This window comes from Pelodiscus sinensis, chromosome 2 (genome assembly GCF_052426305.1).
Source record: "Pelodiscus sinensis isolate ZL-2025 chromosome 2, ASM5242630v1, whole genome shotgun sequence".
In the NCBI taxonomy this organism is placed as follows: domain Eukaryota; kingdom Metazoa; phylum Chordata; order Testudines; family Trionychidae; genus Pelodiscus; species Pelodiscus sinensis.
In genome coordinates, this window is record NC_143053.1 from 196948425 (window position 1) to 196969507 (window position 21083).

The following is a 21083-nucleotide window of genomic DNA, read 5'->3' on the forward strand; positions in this document are numbered from 1 at the left end:
GGGTCCTAAAGGTGCCAGATTATTGGAAGCTTACTGTAAATGAGTATTCAACTACTGCCCTCCCTAACCCTTGCTACCTCTGTATGAGACACAATATGGGCAGTCGGAACAGGAGCCGGTGCTGAGGGGAGCTGGCTTAAAAGTCAGTCGTCGCCCGTCGCGCCCCCCCCCCCCCCCCCCAGCACCATCACCGCGGTGCTGCCTGCCTCACTCCCCCTGCTGCCTCTGATAAATCTCATAGGCTTTGTCTACACTATGGCTATGTCTAAACTCGCGGCTTCTTGCGTGAGTAATATGCAAATGAGGCTCGGCGATATTCCACGTTTAGCCTCATTTGCATATTACTCGCGCAAGAAGCCACGAGTGTAGACATAGCCTATGTGTTTTTGCGGCAGAAAATATGCTACTGAGGGACTCATTAGCATGTGTTGTGACATCATTAGCATATTTTCTGCTATTTCTTTTTGTGCAAGGGGTTTTTGCGCAAAAAGAAGCAGTGTAGCCACTTCCATTTTGCGCAAGATCTTTATGCCTCTTCTGGAGGGACATAAGGATCTTGCACAAAACGGGGGTTTTGCGCAAAATGGAAGCAGCTACACTGCTTCTTTTTGCGCAAAAACTCCTTGCACAAAAAGAAACAGCAGAAAATATGCTAATGATGTTGTAACTCATGCTAATGAGTCCATCATTAGCATATTTTCTGCTGCAAGAAAGTGTAGAGTAGACAGCGATAGAAGCAGCGGAAGGTGGGGGAGGGGGTATAGGGAAAGCTGCTGCAGCCTCTGTCTGTGGCCAGCCTGGGTTACCATGAACAGGGGCTGCTGGACCCCGTGCAAAGTGGACCAAGCTGCTCTGGACCTCTGTGGCTCTGCAGATAAGCCCTATTCTCTCAGCCTCTCCTCATAAATCATGTGCCCAGCCCCCTAATCATTTTTATTACCCTCCGCTGGGCCCCATATTTTGTCCATATTTTTTCTGTAGCAGAGACACCAAAAAATCATTGAGTACTTCAGCCTTTTCCTCGTCTGTAACGTAGGTTACCTTCCCATTTAGGAAGGGTTCCACGTTTTCCCTGACCACCTTTTTGTTCTTAACGTACCTGTAGGAAACCCTTCTTGTCAGGCCCGGCCCAAGAGTTCACGGGGCCCACGGCAGCGTGGCTGAGCCGCACGGCCGCGCAGCTCCCAGTCAGAACAGCGAGTGAATGGCCAGGTAGGCAGAGCCGGGAGCTGGGCAGCGTGGGGCTCTGAGCTGCACGGCTGCATGGTCAGGGCAGCAAGTGAGCGGCCGTGTGGGTGGGGCCAGGAACTGGGCAGCATGGGGCCCTGAGCCATATGGCCACGAGGTCAGAGCAGCGAGTGAACGGCCGTGTGGGCAGGGCCGGGAGCTGGGCAGTGCAGGGCCCTGAATGCATGGGGCCCAAAGCTGGGTTTGCTTCTTGTTATCCTTCATATCCTTTTCTAGCAGCAACTCCAGTTGTACTTTGGCCTTCCTGATTAGATTCCTGCGTGCTCAGGCAATGTTTTTATAGTCCTCTCTAATCATCTGTCCAAGTTTCCACTTGTAAGCTTCCTTTCTGTGTTTATGCTCACCAAAGATTTCCAAGCAAGTCGCCTGCCATATTTGCTATTCCTTCTGCATATTGAGATGATTTGTTCCTGTGCCATGAATAAGGCTTCTTTAAGATACAGCCATCTCTCATGGACTCCTTTCCCTCTCTCATTAGCCTCCCAGGGGATCCTACCCATCAGTTCCCTGAGGGAGTCAGTCTGCTTTTCTGAAGTCCATTGTCCATATTCTCCTTTCTTCCTTTTGGCAGGATCCTGAACTCAACCATTCATGGTCACTACTGTCCAGACAGCCACTTATTTGTACTTCCCCATCCAATTCATCCTAGTTTGTGAGCAGCAGGTCAAGAGGAGCATGATCCCTGGTTGGTTCCTCTAACATTAGAACCAGGAACTTGTCCTCAACACTTTTCAAAAACTTCCTGGATTGTCTGTGCACTGATGTATTTCTTTCCCAGCAGATGCCAGGGTGAAGTCACCTATGAGAACCAGGGCCTGTGATCTAGAAACTTCTGTTAGTTGTCTGAAGAAAGCCTTGTCTAGCTCATCCACCTGATCTGGTGGTCTATAGCAGATGCCTATCATGAAATATCTCTTGTTCTTGCCCACTCTAATCTTAACCCAAAAACTCTCTCAACAAACTATTCTCCAATTTTATACTGGAGCTCTGAGCAATCATAGTTACCTTACATACAGTGCAACTCCTCCACCTTTTCTCTTTTGCCTGTTCTTTCTGAACAGTTTATACCCTTCCATGACATAGCTCCAGTTATGTGAGTTGCCCCACTAAGTCTCTATTATTCTAATCACATCGTAGTTCCTTGACTGTGCCAGGATTTTCAATGGAGAACTTAGCTTAAAACCTCATTTTCATACATGATTTATGTGTATATGTAAAAAAAAAAATGACCTAAGAGTATCTCTTAAAACGTACCCACCCACATATGTATAGTAAGTTTTTTATCCAGCATGTTGGGGCAATGGGTGTTGCCAGAAACATTCTGGTTAACTTAAGAGGAAGGTAGTTTGCATGCAGGAGGGGGCTCAGAGCAGTGTTGGGGCATGGGAGTGGTTTGAGTACTGGGCCTGGGAGACGCTCGTCTCATATGGCTCCGTGCAAGCGACGACCTGTTCTTGCCGCTCCAGATTGGCAGAGGCATGTCTAGGTGGCCCTGCACACTGCCTTTGCCTCTAAACACCACCTTTACAGCTCCTAGTGGCCACAGTTTCCAGCGAATGGGAGCTGCAGAGCCAGCACTCGGGGCAACACACGTAGTTGCCTAGCTGCACTAACCCCAGAAGCAACAGGAACAGGTTACCGCCACTTGTGGGAGCTGCTTGAGTGTCCCCCACATCCAACACTCCTAAACCCCGCGCAGGCCCCAGCCTTCTGCCCTGAGCCCCAGCCCTGCTCTCTGCCTTTCTCCACTCCCTTCCCCCCACACTCCGAACCCCTCATATCCCTTCAGCTCCCATGTAGAGGATTGGCCACATCACTGCTTTTGGGGGGCTGTGCAGAGCCCAATAGGGAGCCTGCTGTCCTCGTGCCAATTGGGTTATAAACCAGACTTTCTGTGAAGATTAGAAATGCCGGCTTATAGAACTTTCCTATTGGAACACGGATGGATAGCACAGCTTTCATTCTATAGACATGTAGTATACAGTAGAACCTCAGAGTAATAAATGCCTGAGGAATGGCGGTTTGTAACCAAAATGTTTTTAACTCTTAACAAAACGTTTTGGTGGATCTTTCAAAAGTTTACAACTAAACAGTGATTTAATAGAACTTTGAAATTTTACTGTGTAGAAGAAATTTAAATAAAACAGCATAGAAATAGATTTGACAAGGTAAGGATTTTTTTTTAAACTTTCCCTTTAAGAGCAGTAGAGCCTCTCGGTGGCCAGGAGACAGAAGTGGAAGGGCTTGAGCATTGACCTCCTGGTGTCTGGCAAATTCCCTGGTTCAGGATCAGTCAGGCCCCAAAGGTGCTGGACCCAGGGAAGCTCAACCTGCATCCTTCTGCATTAGATCAAACCATATGTATAAGCATTTGAGGAACAAAAGGCTTCAGGAAGGGTCATAGCATTTCCCCTTCCTTTTGCTTGCTGCTTTAGTACATTCTGGAGTGAGAGAGATTCTTTCAGAGCTTTTGCTTAATCCCACAGCCACAACCTAATCTTCACAGGTAATTCTCATTTACTCTATTTTCTGCCTTGCTCCAAAATCTCAGAGAAATAAGAGCTTAATGCTCAGTGGTCTAATTAGTGCTAAGAAAATAGAGAGATAGCCTATACTCATAGGCAAGGTTACAGACTATATCTCTAAGACTAATTTTCTTGACTAGAATAAGAATAAACTAAAATGATCAGATTTCCAAAACTGCATTGTGCAAAACTAAATTTTGAATGGTTGATGAATGATATACTCAAAATTTGATTATGGTGTCTCAGAGACAGAAAGGTTAGATGTTTTTGTTCCATAAGCATCTAGCTTTTAGTTTCATATCAGACTACTGTGAGATCAGAACATGTGTGCAGTCACAAGTGTAGCTAGAACTACTTTCTAGAATTTTTTTAAAGTCATATGCATTGCTTAGATTTGCATGTGTACCAGTTCATCTAATTTTTGAAAAGTCAAATTAATCAATACTTGTTTGAGAGAGAATTTTTGGCATACTCTTAACTTTATCTGTTCACAATCTATGCAGTCTAGTTATCAGTATAATTATCTGTATTTTTTTAAAAAACTTTCTAAAATGCAGTTGCTTTAAAGTTGTCAAAATTCTAGAGATGGCACTAGCCAAAAGAAATTCTACAAAATTAAAATCTCTAATAAAATATCAATTGAAATTAATCCAAGGAGTTTTATGTGGAGGAGGAAAAGTTTACACTTAGGCAGAATTCCTAGCTCTGAGACTGTCAAGCAAGAAGTAATAAATAAATTTTCTTTAGTGTATTTTGCAAAGGGTGCTTTGGAGTGGAATTTTGACTGACTATTGTATACCTATAGTCTTCCTCCTATGGAAGCTTAGTCCCTGAAAAAAGAGGTGACAACAGCAATGGAAACAGATTAAATGAGTTGAGTTAAACCTACTTTTCTAGGATGGGTATTTGGGTTAGAATGTGTTCTTTGATCTTGTGCAAACAGATAGCAGAGTTCATCACACCAGCTTTCTTAGTATATACAGCTTTCTATGTACTAATATGTGGGGACGATAAGCAAATTAAACATGTTTGGTTGTAAGATTTCAAAGGGACCGTTTAACTATATGGTTAAGTAATGGATCTGATGATGATTTGGGGACAAATATAAACTTTTTTTTTTGTTTGGCCAGTGAGTAATGTGGGCTACATTTTATTTATCTTTTTGTCTCTACCAGTGATGATGATATCCTGGAAAGGATGCTTGATCATGCAGTACCAAACTCAGAAACACAATGATATGGCATCCAAGATTGGCTTCTTTATTTAGAATCTTTAAATCTTTCTCTTTATGGTACAGTAATTGACAAACATTGGTTTAAAATATCTATATATGGAAAACAAGTCAAGGCAGTGGGGGATGGGAGAGCTACACCCCTCCTCCTCTTTAGACCTGTTGAGATCAGGTTGCCAACTTGACAGGATGAACTGGACTCCATTGCTGCAAAAGACATCCAGTCCAAAATAGTTGGCAACCCTCACTGCCCCAGGTTGGGGCCATGACTGGGGTCAGCTGCAAAGGCAGCAGGACCCCAGGGGGCCAGAAAAGCTCATGGTGGCAGGACCCTGGCAGGCCAGCAAAGCACGTGGGGCTGACAGGACCTTGGGGGGGGACCTCCCGGGAGGGAACTGTGACCAGGGGAAAGAATGTAGGAGGAGCTGCAGAGGGTTTGGATTCTGACCTTGGGCAAGGATTGGGGTGAGGCAGGGGATGGGGTGCCAGGCGAAGGCTGTAGCTGGGAGGCGCTTATCCTAGACAGCTCCTGGCCTGCAACCCTAGAGCCGGCTTCTTGTCTGCCACATCCCCTCAGTGCCACAGACCACTCAAAGTGGCCATCTGCTGGGGCCACAGTGTGCATCTCTGCAGCACACCCAGGTTGAGGGTCATGGTGCATACACACCTCCCAGCCAAGAGACACTCAGTGCAGAGATACATATGCTGGTCCCAGCAGCTGGCCGTTTTGAGTCTCTTGTGGGGCCACAGCAGGCAGGGGGCCTGCCTAAGGGGCCTTAGAACATTGGTGGTCCAGATTACATAGCAGGCCAGATCTGAATGTTTGGTGGGCCAGATCCAGCCCATTGACTGTATTTTGCCCACCCTGATATAGGATCAGTCATTGGGTAATTACTCATGTCAGCCAATCTTGAGGCTGCAGGTTCTGTGTTACAACATATACTTACATTTCACTTCTGTTTCTTAAAAATGCATGATATCATTTATCCTTGGATACACTGGTATTTGTCTGAAGAATCAATGAAAGAATCTCCAGTGTAACAGATGGGGGCTTTTCTCAGTATTGGCAGTGACATCAGTTTCAGTGGCATTATTTATGGCCAAACTCCAGAAAGAACTCCACTAGGAAGATGTCCCTTTCAGATAGAGCTGAAACACTGAAGTCAAAGTTTCATTTAATTTACTTTAGTAATGTTTATTGTTTCCATAGATGTGCAGATTGGGTGGTTTTTTTCCTGCTTTTAATATTTGATTTTAAAACTTTTAGGTCATGACAGCTGCGTAGAGCTTCTTTTGGAACAGGAAGTTTTCCAGAAAATGGAAGGAAATTCTTTCAGCCCATTGCATTGTGCTGTGTAAGGAAGTGCAAGATTACAGATTTCTTTACAATATTTAACAGCTCAGCCATTCTCTAAGTAACAGCCTGTTTAATTTTTTAATAGGATAAATGACAATGAAGGTGCTGCAGAAATGTTAATTGATACTTTGGGAGCTGGTATTGTAAATTCAATGGATGCAAAAGGAAGGTAGGCATATAACAGCTGCATTTAGGAAACAGAGCACTGCAAACAGTAATCTTCTTGCTTTTCTGTCATAGTGTAAATGTATTTTTGGAACATTAATTTTTTCTGTGTGTAAAGACATTTTTTTTCCTGTTCTATATTGAAAATGTTACTGGAAATTTTTAAATATCATGTTTTGTGTTAATAGACCTGAATTTGGTTTTTGTATTGTGTAGGAAAGTTTGGGTATTTATATAATTGCATAAGTTTTTACAATATGAATAATTTATACCCATTAACTATATTTTAGTATCTTGTCCATTTTATTTTTCAAAATCATCCTTGCTTATATTATGAATTTACAGGTTGCTAAATATTCATTTTAAATTTGAGGCCAATTATTTTCAAAAACTGAAAGAAATAACTTATAACAACTATTATGACCATTCTACCAATAATGGCCCCAATGTATTTTTTGGTGGTGACTACCCAGACTGATACATTAGCAGGATCACAGCCAAAGTTTGCACCTATGAATAAAACATTGTGTGCGTTTCCTGGTTGTAAGTCCATTTCCTCTTGATTTTTTTTTTTTTTTTTTTTTTTTTTTTAGAACTCCCCTTCATGCAGCAGCTTTTACTGATCATGTGGAGTGTTTACAGCTTCTACTCAGCCATAATGCTCAAGTAAATGCTGTAGATTCTTCTGGAAAGACACCTCTAATGATGGCTGCAGAAAATGGGCAAACTAATACCGTTGGTAAAGAGCTTAAATATTTTCTACTTCAACTTGTAATAATGTACAGTAACACTTTAGATATTGTTGCTTTAGAATACCATATTTTATCTAGTTACGCATGTTTCTTAAAAGTATATTATTTTAGATTTTAAACTTCATTTTATAAAGTGGAAAGCTGGTAATTCCTTTAGGATCACACTTTAGTTAATGCAAACTTTTATTTCCTTCAGAGGTGCTGGTTAGCAGTGCTAAGGCTGATCTGACCTTGCAAGATTGCTGCAAAAACACTGCACTCCATTTGGCTTGCAGCAAGGTGTGTATCCATTTCTATTGGAGCCCTTTTTCCATGTTCGTTGTTGGTGATATTTTGATTTTAAAATATTTTAAAAATTTATCTTTATCAAATTCTGTAAAAATCTCCAGAATCTACTTCAAAAAGATATACAAAACATTTTTTTTTCACTAAGTCACCTGACAAACATGTTTCCTGTATATTTAGGGTCATGAAACTAGTGCCTTGTTAATACTGGAGAAGATTACAGATAGAAATCTCATCAATGCCACCAATGCAGCCTTGCAAACGTATGTACAGCCTGTGAACAATATTTTCCAGTTTGATATTAATACATTTCTGCTGTTATTAAAGTTGTTAATTACATAAACAATTTTAAGTGTCCGGGTTTCCATCTGAATAAGAGAAAGGGATGTTAGAAAAATTTTATACCATCATGGCTCAGGGAATTCTACCAAGAATGACAATGAGATGATCGGAAGGAGAGTAGTCTTGGGTGTTAGTTCTTTATAAACACTATTCAGTTTTTTCTATTAAAAATTAAATAATAGTTAATTCCAGTGATTGCTACAAATATTTGATTGGTTGTTTAAAAAAGCAAGGTGACATAACTAATAGTGAAAATACTAGCTGGAGAATACTTTTTGTTTTTGTTGGTTTTAATAAAGGTAATGTGACAATATAGTGTGTTCTAGCTACCATTATTACATCTAAAAACTTTTATCTCAGAGCTCTATTTTTTTTAATCCAGTTAATGGGAAATTCAAAACTTAAGAAGCATTTCGTACTATAAAACTGAAATGTATTTGGAACTGGGATGGTGTTTTTTTAATAACTGATTCTTCTAGGCTTTTTCTCTTAAAATATTAGCAGCCTAGAATACTTATCCACCTGGATATCTTAGATCTTTTAATTAGGCCTTAACAGTCAGAAGAAAGCATAAAAAGTTATCACAGCTGCTAAACAACTCTTGAGTGTTTTTAGCATTAGTAAAACTGTTGTGTGTGTTCCTGCTCCCCTGCTGGAATTGTTTTCATGCAATTGTTGCTCAGAGGATTACCTTATGGTATCACCTTTTTTAAGCAGTATGGGATGCACTCAGCAAGGAGTGTGTAGATGAGGTGGTAGCTGGTTGCCCTAGTGCCTGGCTAATGAGGCACAAAGAGATGGACAGAAAACAAGATGACACACAAAAGGGGGAACAAAAGGAGACCGAGAATGGGGGCACACTAAGGAGGATGGAGAGAGTCAAATGCATTTCTGTTTATTCCAGGTGTTAAATGCTTCTAATTTATTGAACTTCTGTATTTTGAGCTACAGATAATGGGTGCAATTTTTCTTCTCATAGTGTCCCTGTGGGTGCTTCTCTTCAGAGATGCCTTTTGAGCCCTTGATCAGAGATTTTCAGTTAGCAGTCTTTGTTCAGCCCAATATGTGCTCTATGCATCCTTCTGGATAGCAAAGCAATATGGGAATGTGTTGGCAAACCACCCTCAGTTCCTTCTCATCTTCCTTGGCCTAAGACAGAGCTTTAGTATGATCATGTTGACCATGCCTTGGCTTTTTTAATATTCCTATAGTGGCTAAAGTTAATTGTTAATGTACTTAGATAAGTAGCAAGAGGATTATTTCACTTCTCTCTTTTCCCTCAGGGACACTTACTTTACTCCTGGCCGGGCATACCTGGTTTGCCAGATTTCAAACATTGCCTCTCATGCTAATAGGTTATACTTGTGAGTGATAGCCATTCTAGTTTTTCTGCTGCTTGAGGGACTCCCAGAAATACAATTTCTGCCTGTTCCTCAAGTTCAGGGTAAAGAAAAACAGGGAAATTAAACTCACTGGTAATGAAGGGAACCCCCTTCTGCTGGGTTCTGAGTCAACTCAGGGGAGAACCCCCCTCCCAATCCCAAAACTGTCTCTGGATAGATCCAGCACCTCTTCTGCCATTGCGTAAGCTTCCCCTAAGAAGGGGAAGAGTTTGGAGACTTCATGGAATGCTTCCAAAAAGAGGACTGTGGACCTCACCTTAAGGAGCTAGCTCCAAAAGAGGTCCAGATCCCTAGTGAGATCTACGGTCTCTAAAGCTTTAACCTCCTGACTCAGTATTGTTGAATTGAAAGACTCCTCCTCTGGTACTGATGGGGCCGTAAGGTCCTGAAACATAGAGACAAATGACTCCGATAGGCCCTTAGTAATTTCTACCAGTAAAAAAGGACAAGCAGAGACGTTCAATACTGAGCTTAAACCATCCATTGATACCCTTGCAGACCCCTGTGTGAATGCAAATTTATACCTGCAGATGCGGATATCTGTAGATATAAATCTGTATCCATGAAACCACAGTGCTCTCCTGGAAACCAAAGTGGTGAAAGGCGCAGAATGTGAGGCCACTTCTCCCAGGAGCCAGTGCCTAATGCTGACAGCTCCTCCAGCACAATTATACCCCTCCAACCCCTGCCAACTCAGGCAGGTATCAGGCACACTCCAGCAGTGCTTTTGTGTTCAAGTTTCACACATGCTTCTAGACAGGACACATAGACACATGTGGGAGGGACGGAAGAAGGTATTTCTCGTGCCAAGGATATTAGACTTAAATTTGTTTTCTAAACTGTTCTGTAAAGTCTCAAAAGTTTAGGATGTCTGGCAGTTACAAGCTTTCATTAGCGAAAGAGGTTTGGTTTTCAGCTTATGCTTTCCTTCAATATTTCCTTGGCCATTAGTCGCAAAAGTCCTGGCAGTAGTGATTGCTAGCAATGCCCTAGAGGGGGATAACACATTCAGCTAGATCAAGGTGGGCAATCTAAGGCCTGGGGGCCGTATGCAGCCCCTGGCTTACCTGGATCAGGGCCCTTGAGTCTTGGGGCTCCTCCCAGAATTTGGAAGCCCATGTTGGTGAGGGGTGGGTTTTTTGTTTCTGACTTGTGTGCAGCCAGCCCCCTGCAGATTTTTCTGTGGGCCAGTCACCCCCGACCCAAAAAAGGTTCCCCACTCCTGAGCTAAGTCTTAGGCAACATCTACAGCATTACTGAAGAATGTAGCCAGATCTGAAATATATAGGGCCACTACATGTACACCAGCATTATGCCCTGATCCATGCTCCTGGGATTCAGTGCAGTACTTGATTCTGCAGTACCGTCTTCGGTTCAGGATGCTATTCTGAAGCTCTCCCCTCCATCTGGGGATACTGCATGGGAGTCACCTGACTTGGAACACCCATAGATGCACTAATCGGTGCAGTAACTGTAGTTCAAAACCTGTGTCCGATGGGTGATCCACTACCCACCCTCCTTGCCCTGTGCTTCAGACTGTTCCTCAGGAAACATGAGAGTGGAGAAAGAGCTGAGGACAATTTGCCCAGACACCCCTATACCAGTCTCAGTAGTCAACATGAGGAAGCATTAAGGCATATGTGTGGGACAGATCGAGACAAACTGAAAATCTTCAACCAAGGGCTCAAGAGACTCTTGGCCGTCTGAAGTGGAGCATCCTTAGGGGAGGACATGTGAAGAACCACAATTACCGCACAAAGTACGTAACCTCTTCTTTGCTCCCCTTCCCTCTGCACACGCCATAGAGCTTTCCTATTCAGGATTTATCCCCAGTGTAGTGAAATCAATATGGGGATTTTTACAAACCTCACAATAAATGGAAGTCAGTGTTAGAACTACCAAGGTTCTTGGGTATACTGCATGCCCTGTTGTGGTGTGTTTTTAAAATTAGGTAAATTATGATTTCCATTCCTCTTTAATGCTTTAAAAGAGGATGAAATTATTACGTGTGAGGTAACTCTGTCCACTTTGTCTGAGGGAGTGATGTGCCTTGAAAAGTTACATTTAATAGCTCAAGGTTTTGAGTAGAGGACTAATTCATTGCGCTCTGTGTTCTTTTTTTGCCCTTTCATATCTTATATAGTGAGGAAATTATTTCATCATTATTTCAGAGACAGTTGGAGATCTTTGATTTTTGAAAGCCAGAAGACAATCTATGAAAAAGCAAGGGATTAAAAGTAGAAAGGGGAACATTTGTTGCTATTTTTTTAACAATTTCTCTCTCAATATTTTTGGTGTAATAAGGTATGCCAGATCAAAAACTATTCCCTCACAATGTCATGCCATTAAAAAGAAACAAGTATTACTAGTCCATCATTTTTAATGCAGAAATGTTCATTTTGGGAAAGAATGGATATTCATCTTCACCTTGAAATTGTTTTTTACATTTAATTAATTGAAAATAATTTTCCATAAGAAGTTAAGGAACAGAACGAATAAAGGATAGACATACTGTGGTTGTCAGATGGACACCTGATTCCTAAAACACTCTTTGGTATCTTGTTTTGAAGCTTATTTTAGAACCAGGTTTGTTTGTCTTCACAGACCTCTGCATGTTGCTGCTCGAAATGGATTAACAGTTGTAGTTCAAGAACTTTTAGGCAAGGGAGCAAGTGTACTTGCTGTAGATGAAAATGGTAAGAATAAACTTGTTTTCCAGTAAGGAACTGTAGTTTATGCCCTGGTTCGGAAAGTGATAAACCTTCTAAAGTTTTATATTGGTTGTATGATGGCACTATTTTGAAGAATGGCACATGTGGATTTTGCATCAGGTTAGCAAAGTAGAAGAAATGGAAGAGTCTGATTTTGGAACACTGCTGCAGGTTATCAAACGCAAATAATTGATTTGACATTGCAGTCTGATTATATTAGGTGTAAATATAATTGTTTTAGCAATATTGGAGACAATCATAAAAGCACAGTATCAAAGTGTACTCTTACTTTTGGGCATTGGTGACTTGGGTTTAATAGCATGCAATTTACGAAAACATTTTGAGTATAAATTTCTAAAAGTATGTATGTACAATAGACCCCAATTTTTGAGTCTCAAGCTTCCGGCTTGTAATAGCTTTGCAGCACGCAGAAGCAAGAAAACATAACAGGTTCATCTTGGCCTCTGAGGATAGAACGAGAAGCAATGGGCTTAAACTGCAGCAAGGGAGGTTTAGGTTGGACATTAGGAAAAAGGTCCTAACTGTCAGGGTGGTCAAACACTGGAATAAATTGCCCAGGGAGGTTGTGGAATCCCCATCTTTGGAGATATTTAAGAGTAGTTAGATAAATGTCTATCAGGCATGGTCTAGACAGTATTTGTTCCTGCCGTGAGGGCAGGGGACTGGACTCGATGACCTCTCGAGGTCCCTTCCAGTCCTAGTATTCTATGATTCTATGATAATTGTTTCATCACAGGTGAAATCATGCACTTTGTCGAGGTATAATGAACTGTAATGCCATCAACTTTCACTCCAAACTGAAAAGCTCTGTAGTCCTTGTGATGTTTTCTTTCCCAAAAAGATTTTGAGTGGCTGCTGCTATTTTTAATAGACATACATGTGAATTTTATAGTGCCAATCACTTTTTAAGCTTTTTCTTTCTTGTAACTTCCCAAATTTGTGTTAAATGAACACTGGCAATATACCTGTAACCAAGACAGACCATCATAAAATATATTCCAGCACTTCTTGCAAAAAGTCCTATATAATGGTCCATTTACACAGATTATATTGATAAAACATATGCATGCCAAGCATGCCATGAATTAGATTCACACCAACAAAGGTTTTTGTTGTTCCCTTGCACACTTTTTGTCATAGTTTTTTCTGATAATTCACGGCTTAATCTGAAACACTTTTTTTGTAGGCAGTTTGCGCCAAATCAGTAGATCTCTAAAACAAAACAAACAAAAAAAAGATTAGACAAGTAAAATATTTTGGGGGTGGGAGAGTTGTGTAGTTTGTGAATTTGACAGAGCTATTTGTATGATCAGTTTCACTGTTTCCCTCATGTAGTCAGTCCCCTTGTTTATGTGCAAAGAGGAGAGAAACATTTAGTAAAAATCATAAAATTGACAGGGGGACTTGAGGTAACTGTAGCATGTGAACTTTTTAAACTTTGACTTATAATTTTAAATTGAAAGGGCCTTTTAGTTTTATCTAATTTAGTTATTAGCGTTTCTGGTTTTTCTTTATTTGTTTTCAGCAGCCCTGGGGATTAGGGATGTAAACAGTTAACTGGTTTCCCTGCAAGCATCAAGCCCAGGGATCCCGCTTAGTTAATACATTTAATTAGTTAACTGATGAATTGGGATTTTGCATCCCTACTGGGGATGTTCATTCAGAATACAATCTGACTTTGACTTGAAATAGCCATGTCACTTTAGGACGTGAGGTATCAAGATGATGATGCTTTTAATTGAAAGAGTAAAGTTGAAAGTCTGTCTTTACCTTTTCTAAGGGATTGGTAAATCCAGTTTAGGATTATGGAAGTCTGGCTAGTCATGACTGAAGCAGTCCCCACTCGTGCTGGGTCCCTGACTACTGCAGCTCTGCCTTTTGAAATGTAGTAAGTGCCGGGTAGAGCTCATGCCACTTCTGCGAGCTAATCCCACTGCAGCTGTGCAATTTAAATGTAGTAGGAGATGGGCTGCACACTGGGCTCCTACTTTAAACTGCAGAGCTGTAGAGGAGGGTAGCAAACATCTCTCCTCCCCACCCAATCGAGTAGTCGATGGAAATTCCATCAACTCCTCGATTAGCTGATTGATCACAATTTAACATCGTTTTCTGGACTCTGTTTCCACAATGATTCATTGCCATCTCAGTGCTGAAAATCCTGGTTGTGTCAGCTCTTCCCATATTCTGTGTAAATTTGTTTAGAATGTGTGTCAATCTTTTCATTGATGAGTAGTCTCAGAAGGGTAGCTGTGTTACTCCGTATCTGCGAAAACAACAAGGAGTCCTGTGGCACCTTAGAGACTAACAAATTCATTAGGGCATAAGCTTTTGTGGGTAAAACCCACTTCATCAGATGAATTGGAGTGGAAGTTAGAGGCAGGTGTGTGTGTGTGTGTGTGTGTGTGAGAGAGAATGAGGCTAATCAAGTCAGGGTGGAAGTGGCTCTTTTACAGCATTTAATGTGGAGATGTGAATACCAAAATGGGAAATTACCTTTGTAATGCATTAAACAATTAAAATCCTTATTCAGTCCTGAATTGATTGTATTGATTTTGCAAATGAGTAGAATATGAACAATGTGTTTTGCTTTTTCAATTCAAAATGGGGCGATTCTTGTTTGGTTCATTTTAGGAGTATTCATTGAGTTTAGTGTACTCAGTAGTCTTCACGTGTAGTACTGAAGCTTTTCAAATCTCTAAGGCGAGACTGTTTTGAAATAGTGGATAGAGCACTTGACTGGGACTCAAGACCTGAGGTCTGTTCCTCTGCCCTGCTGCTGGTATTTGCCATGACTTTGGGCAAGTTGTTGCCTTGTGCCTCAGTTTCCCTATCTGTAAAATATGGATAATGCATTGGCCACCTTTGTAAAGCAAAGAGAGCTATGGATGAAAAGTGCTAGAACTGAGGATTGAAGGCAATATGCATTGTCCCCTCATCTTTTAGATATATTTGAATCTAGAATGAGATCTTGCCTAGCTGGTGCAAAACAGAAGCTCATGCCCCAAGAGTGTAAAATTATTATAAATGGTACTTTTAATTAGCAATTATTAAACATAAATAATTTGTTTAATCTTCAGAATGGCCTGTATTTAATGTTCATCTGGGATGTCCTGTTCCAGATGAACGCTAGTCAACAGGACATAAACAAGTAGCATGCCTTAAACGTTTCAATGATATAAAGCAATCAGTACTCCGTACTTTTCCTCCTTTGCATTAATTTCACTGTCATGCACAGGTAGTAGAAATAGTGACCCACATGGTCAATTGCAACAAATTTGTTTTACTTGTCACTTTACCTTTGCAAGAGAAATGTTATCTGGAATTCTGCATATTGATTATCAATAATGAGGTTTTTCTCTTCTGCCCTCTCTGCCTTAAATACCCTTTTCACCCAGTGCAGCAGTCTTTAAAAGCCCTTTCCGTAAGGGTTCACTGTGTAAGTGATCTGCTGTTAATCCTAAAGAAAAAATGTGCTGCACTGTTGTATGCCCGTCACATGGATCATCAGTTGAGCAGAAAATACAATTGTTGAGTTCTTTGTTTCAGCAACTGGACCTATTTTACAACAAAAACAATTCTTTAGCATGTAGAGTATATGCTAATAAAATAAAAATTGCCTCCTGGATTACAACTTTTTAATTGGCCTGTAAATCAAGCAAGTGGCTTTTCTTTAAATATTTGCTTTATTTGCAGTGTTTGGGTTTTTTTTACATTTATAGTTAAGGCCCTTTGTTCGGTTTTTAACAGTTTTTACCAAAAATTTCCCAGGATTTTAAAAGGCTGTTTGGTTTTATTGGTGTTCATCAGAATTATGGATCACTTGAGTACATGAAAACACTGATGTATGTTAAGAAAATCCATTACATTAATTAGATGCATTTAATAAATTAGTCCTAAGGGAACTGTCCCTTAAAGTAAGGAAATGTAATGGGAGATACACGTGTGGTTAGTTAATGTAAAAAAAGAATTAACTGTCTCTTCAGTCAATTAACTTCCTGGTTTTTTTAATCTGTTTTTGTCTCTGATCCAAAAATTCCTAACTTTGCCTAAGAAAATAATCAAATCCTACCCTCCCAAGTCCTCTAATTTCCTAGGATTTTATTTTTCTTCCTCATCTTCATCTCTGCTACCTGTATAATATACTGTAACTTGTTTGGCTAAGGTGCCGATATATAAGAACTGTAATCAGCAGGCAAACATGATACCTTGTAATAGCAAAACATTACAAAAATAAATTGCATTATAAAATTAAATATGATTTTAAATTGTCCTTTTTTGAAACAGTTAAACAATTTAAATGTTTTTACAACTAGATGATCAAATGCTCTTGAGGAATTTGTACACTTATTTTTTTAAACAAAGGGTTTAATTTTGATTTTATTTGATTTCTAGGTTACACGCCAGCTTTGGCCTGTGCTCCCAATAAGGATGTGGCTGATTGTCTAGCTCTCATTTTGGCCACAATGATGCCTGTTTCATCAAGCAGCACGTTACCTTCCCTTACATTCAATGCCATTAATCATTACACCAACACCTCAAAAACTGTCACCTTTGACTCCTTGCCAATCATGAGGAGTGAACATAGCTCTTATTGTAGTTTCAACAACATTGGCAGGGAAGATGGCTATCCATATACAGAAGAGGATGAGCTTAATGACTCAGATTCTGAGACCTATTAAAAAGCTTCATATGGAGATCTGAAGAATGGACCCAGTCATCAGAAGGTCAGAATTATGCTTTTAGAAAAAAGCAACCAGTGTCTTTTATAATCAGAGGACGGACCTGTGGGAAGATTTTGGATTTTTTAAATTGTAGGTGCATATGAAAGATCTCTATGAACTCTAGAGAATTTTAATGAGCAGGTTTTGCAAAAGAAACATAAATTCTTGAAAAATACTTAGACTCTACAGCAAAAAAATTAAGAATGTCAAAACTGTTTTATTTAATTGTACATTACCATTTTGTGTGGTGCCAGCAGTAACTTCTGCATACAGTGCACCATTGTCTATGTAAATGAACAACGCTATTGTACAACAAAAAGGACACTAGATTTACTTATAATCAATAAAAGTAAAACCATTTTGAAGGCAATAAACAAGTTTGGTACAGTAGGCATTGTTTGTGCAGCAAATTGCCAAAGGACCAAATAACTTAGATTTTTTTTAATTAAATTCCTTTTTGTGGAAACTGGAATAGGTTAATGAGATGTTGTCTTAACAAAACCTTAATTATTTCTGGGAATTAAGCTTAGATTTGGTTTTAAATGGTGATATTTTTTTTATCATCTAAAAGCCTTCCGACACTATTAAATGTACCATGAAAGAAAGCAGATGTATCTTTCAGTTTTGTTTTTTCTTTTAGATTAAACAAAAATGAACTTGTACTTTTATAAAGCTAAAAAGAAAAAACCAGCTAACAAGGTGCAGTCAGGGTGAAATATGTACAGTGTAATAAAATAAACTAGGGGTGGGTGGGTGGGAAGCAGTAATTGTTGCACAGTTTTAACTTCTGGGTTTTAAATTGATATTTTTATTTAATTAAATGAAGGGTAATTTACTGAGACGGAAACAGCATAAAAATTTAAAAGTAATCTTCTAACACCCTGTTGTGGCTCAAAGTTCACAGGGAATGGATTTATCAACAATTCGTCCACTTATTTTTACTACATAAAATTTGTAAGTTAGATGAAGTCTGTACCTCCATAATGTTTTTTGTTTTTTTTAAATCCCGGAGTTCTGAGTACAAAAAGAAGAGGTGAATTTAGAAGAGATTCCCTGTTATCGAAAGGTACAATGTTGGGTCTTTGAGAAGGAATATCTGTGGTGTGCGCCGTTTTAAAAATCATAGAAGATGCAGGCCCCTGTAGTGTAATAAAAACTTGCCCTCAGACTTTTTATTTATAACAGACTACTGTTTTAAAAAAAGCACCTGAAAAATGGAAGATTTTGAAGTTTTATCTGTTAAATGAATATTTAGTTTATTGGGTTCTGCTTTAATTATAATTGTTATTTTTAAAGTGAAATTGCTTATGTACATGCAAAGGATTCTTGCGTGTCCAGGTAAAATAAAAATAAACTGAATCCCAGTTACCTTTTATCCTTTTTGTATTGTGAAACTGGAAACCTTAATGCCATTGTAAATTATCAGCTGGTTTTCTGAACATAAAGTGTGGAAATACAGGACAGTATTTTGATCTATTTGATAATTTTGTGGGTTTTTTGAAGAATTAATGAGCATGTACATAGAAATAGTGATTGCTTGAATACTGTATTTACCTGCACTCTTTCAGTACATCAAGATTCCTGTATATTTTACAGAGTATAATAAAACCCAGATGTGAGTTGTATTTAATGAATAATTTATTTGTATCTGTGTATCATACTTGAGCCGTAATTACAAAGATTCTTTTGTTGAATAACAATTAGAATTTATAAAATTTATTTTACAAAGGCTTTGCTGTCCTTTTAATTCTAAAGTGCATGTAAATAATTCAGATTTACAATCACTTTAAAAGGAATAATCAGGTGATATTTAATTACTATCATTTAGAATTTAGGTTGCGTTGTAAGTATCACTTGTGGGGAGTGTGTAAATATTGATTAATGGCAGAAACAGCATATGGCATATATGGTCTTTCGACACTATTTGAGAGTTGGGGACTTCATCTTTTTTCTATGCCACATGGTTCTCTACATTGTCTTTGGAGTTATTGCTATACAGGTGTGCGGGAAAGATTTAAATGCCTCACCTGAGGATACAGAGGACATTTGAAAGGCCTATTGTTTAACGCCACTTTTGATCACTACATATAATCCAATCTTTTCAGTAACCTGGTTCAATTCTATTATATGATTTGAACCAGCTGGGACAAGGTTTTTTCCCACATTGCAAAGAGTATTGACTTAGGTAACATACTTGTCCTGAAAGATAACATCCTGAAAGATAAAAGATAACTGTAATATTTCAGTTACTGGTGCTTTACAGTTTTTTCTGCTCTGAGAACTGAGGGTGTGTCAAGCCTACAGGGTTTTTCGAAAAAAGTAGCCTTTTTTCGAAAAAACATCCCCTGTATCTAGACTGCCACCGTGTTATTTTGAAATTAAATAGAAAAACGCAGCGGTTTTTTGACCGCAGTAAACCTCATTTTACGAGGAAGAATGCCTTTTTTTGGAAGTGCTCTTTTGAAAAAAGGCGTTCTTGAATGCAAACAGGGCTTTTTCAAAAGAGAGCATCTAGACTGCCAGGGCGCGCACTTCTGAAAAAGCGGCTCGCTTTTTCGAAAGAAGTGGTTGCAGTCTAGACGCTCTCTTTCAAAAGAGGCTTTTTCGAAAGAGGCTTATAGTCTAGACATAGCCTGAGAGAAGGTGGAATTGAATGCAGCTGAAATCTGTACTAGCCAATGTTTCTTCTCTTAAAATTATCACATCTTGAAGAGTTATCTCAAGATGGTATGTCACCTTGGCCTATGTGTGGGTCCTTCATACGGCCCCCCTACAGAAAACAAGATCCATGTGTAGGATGGCTGACAATAACCTAGTTTGAAATGCTCTTGGATTGAACATGAGGTCACTTAGGGCAGGCCATTAGTCCCCCAAGAAGACTATTGGATTAAATGCAGTGCTAACTCTTCTGTTTTTAATAAGGCACTTAAAGAAAAATATGAATTATAACCCTCACCAACCTTTTATTTTATTCCACTGAAGCTTATACTTGAAGGCAAAGTCTGTGCCTGTTTTGTTCCTTAGAATTATGTTCTTTTTAATTACAGTAGACTTCTGATAATCCGGAACCTTTGGGACCTAGGTGGTTCCAGATTATCGGATATGCCGGACTATCAGGAGGTACTATAAACTGGTTATATATATACTGTATACATCATATACTGTATACAAAATGTTCTTAACCCTTTTTATTGTACATACTGTATACAGTGATGTTAGTTTTTAACCCTTTTTTACCCTTTTTGCTCGGTTCAGCTGCTGCCACTGTTGCCATGTGACTCATTTTTTGCCAAAGCTCACTCACTAGGCTCTTGCCATTTTGATGCTGGATTATCAGGTGTGCCGGACTATGGAGTTTTACTGTAATGTTTTTGTGAGCTTGCCATTTCTGCACCTAAGCTACCTCTGCCTTTAATGCTGTTAAATACATTTTATTAAATTTTTATGAGTTTAGAATTGCAGCAAGACAGAAATAACATAAAAATGGCCATCCTAGATCAGACCAAAACTTTACCTTGCCAAGTATCCTGTTTCACAACAGTAGCTGGTCTGAAATGCTTCAGGGAATGAACGATCAGGGTATTTTAAGTGACCCATCCCATGGCATCCAGTCTTACCTTCTGGCAGCCAGTGGTTTTGGGACACCCAGAGCACACGGGAGGGCCCTACCAAAGTCACAATACAGGCAGTCCCCGGGTTACGTACAAGATAGGGACTGTAGGTTTGTTCTTAAGTTGAATTTGTATGTAAGTCGGAACTGGCTTCCAGATTCAGCCGCTGCTGAAACTGACCAGCGGCTGACTACAGGAAGCCCGAGGCAGAGTTGCTCTGCCCTGGGCTGCCTGGAATCAGCCGCTGATCAGTTTCAACAGCAGCTGAATCTGGACGCCTAGGACAGAGCAGCTGGGGCGCTGCCGGGTAGGTCCCTGCAGGGGCGGCACTGCGGGGACCAACCGGGCAGCACCCCAGCTGCTCTGCCCCAGGTGTCCCCAAATCAGCTGCTGCTGAAACTGATCAGCAGCTGATTCCAGGAAGCCCCGGGGTAGAGCAACTCTGCCTCGGGCTTCCTGTAGTCAGCCACTGATCAGTTTAAGCAGCAGCTGACTTGGGGACACCTGGGGAAGAGCAGCTGGGGTGCTGCGGGGTTGGTCCAGTAGCGCCGAGGAGCGGTGCTGCAGGACCAACCCAGCAGCCCCAGCTGCTCTACCCCAGGCAAGAAAAGCCTGGTCTGCTGGGGGATGCACTAGCTGCGTCCCCCAGCAGACCAGGGAACCTGGAGGGCGGGACCGCGGAGATGCGCCACGGTCCCGCCCGCATCCTCC

The 21083-nt window shown here is 40.3% G+C and overlaps 1 protein-coding gene across 8 annotated transcripts in view; it reads left to right on the forward strand.

The window, feature by feature from the left end:
* Positions 1-18491, forward strand: part of ANKRD28 (ankyrin repeat domain 28) — a 243318-nt gene extending 224827 nt beyond the window's left edge. For 7 of the 8 annotated variants that reach the window (XM_075922126.2, XM_075922123.2, XM_075922124.2 and 4 more), the window contains 7 exons: positions 6272-6359; positions 6447-6530; positions 7120-7265; positions 7475-7557; positions 7744-7826; positions 11913-12004; positions 16433-18491. In XM_075922126.2, the coding sequence (XP_075778241.2) occupies positions 6272-6359; positions 6447-6530; positions 7120-7265; positions 7475-7557; positions 7744-7826; positions 11913-12004; positions 16433-16719 (863 nt within the window). In that variant the 3' untranslated portion in view covers positions 16720-18491. The remainder of the gene's footprint in view (positions 1-6271; positions 6360-6446; positions 6531-7119; positions 7266-7474; positions 7558-7743; positions 7827-11912; positions 12005-16432) is intronic. The other variant, XM_014578649.4, reaches the window with a different exon arrangement.
* Positions 18492-21083: the final 2592 nt, after the last annotated feature.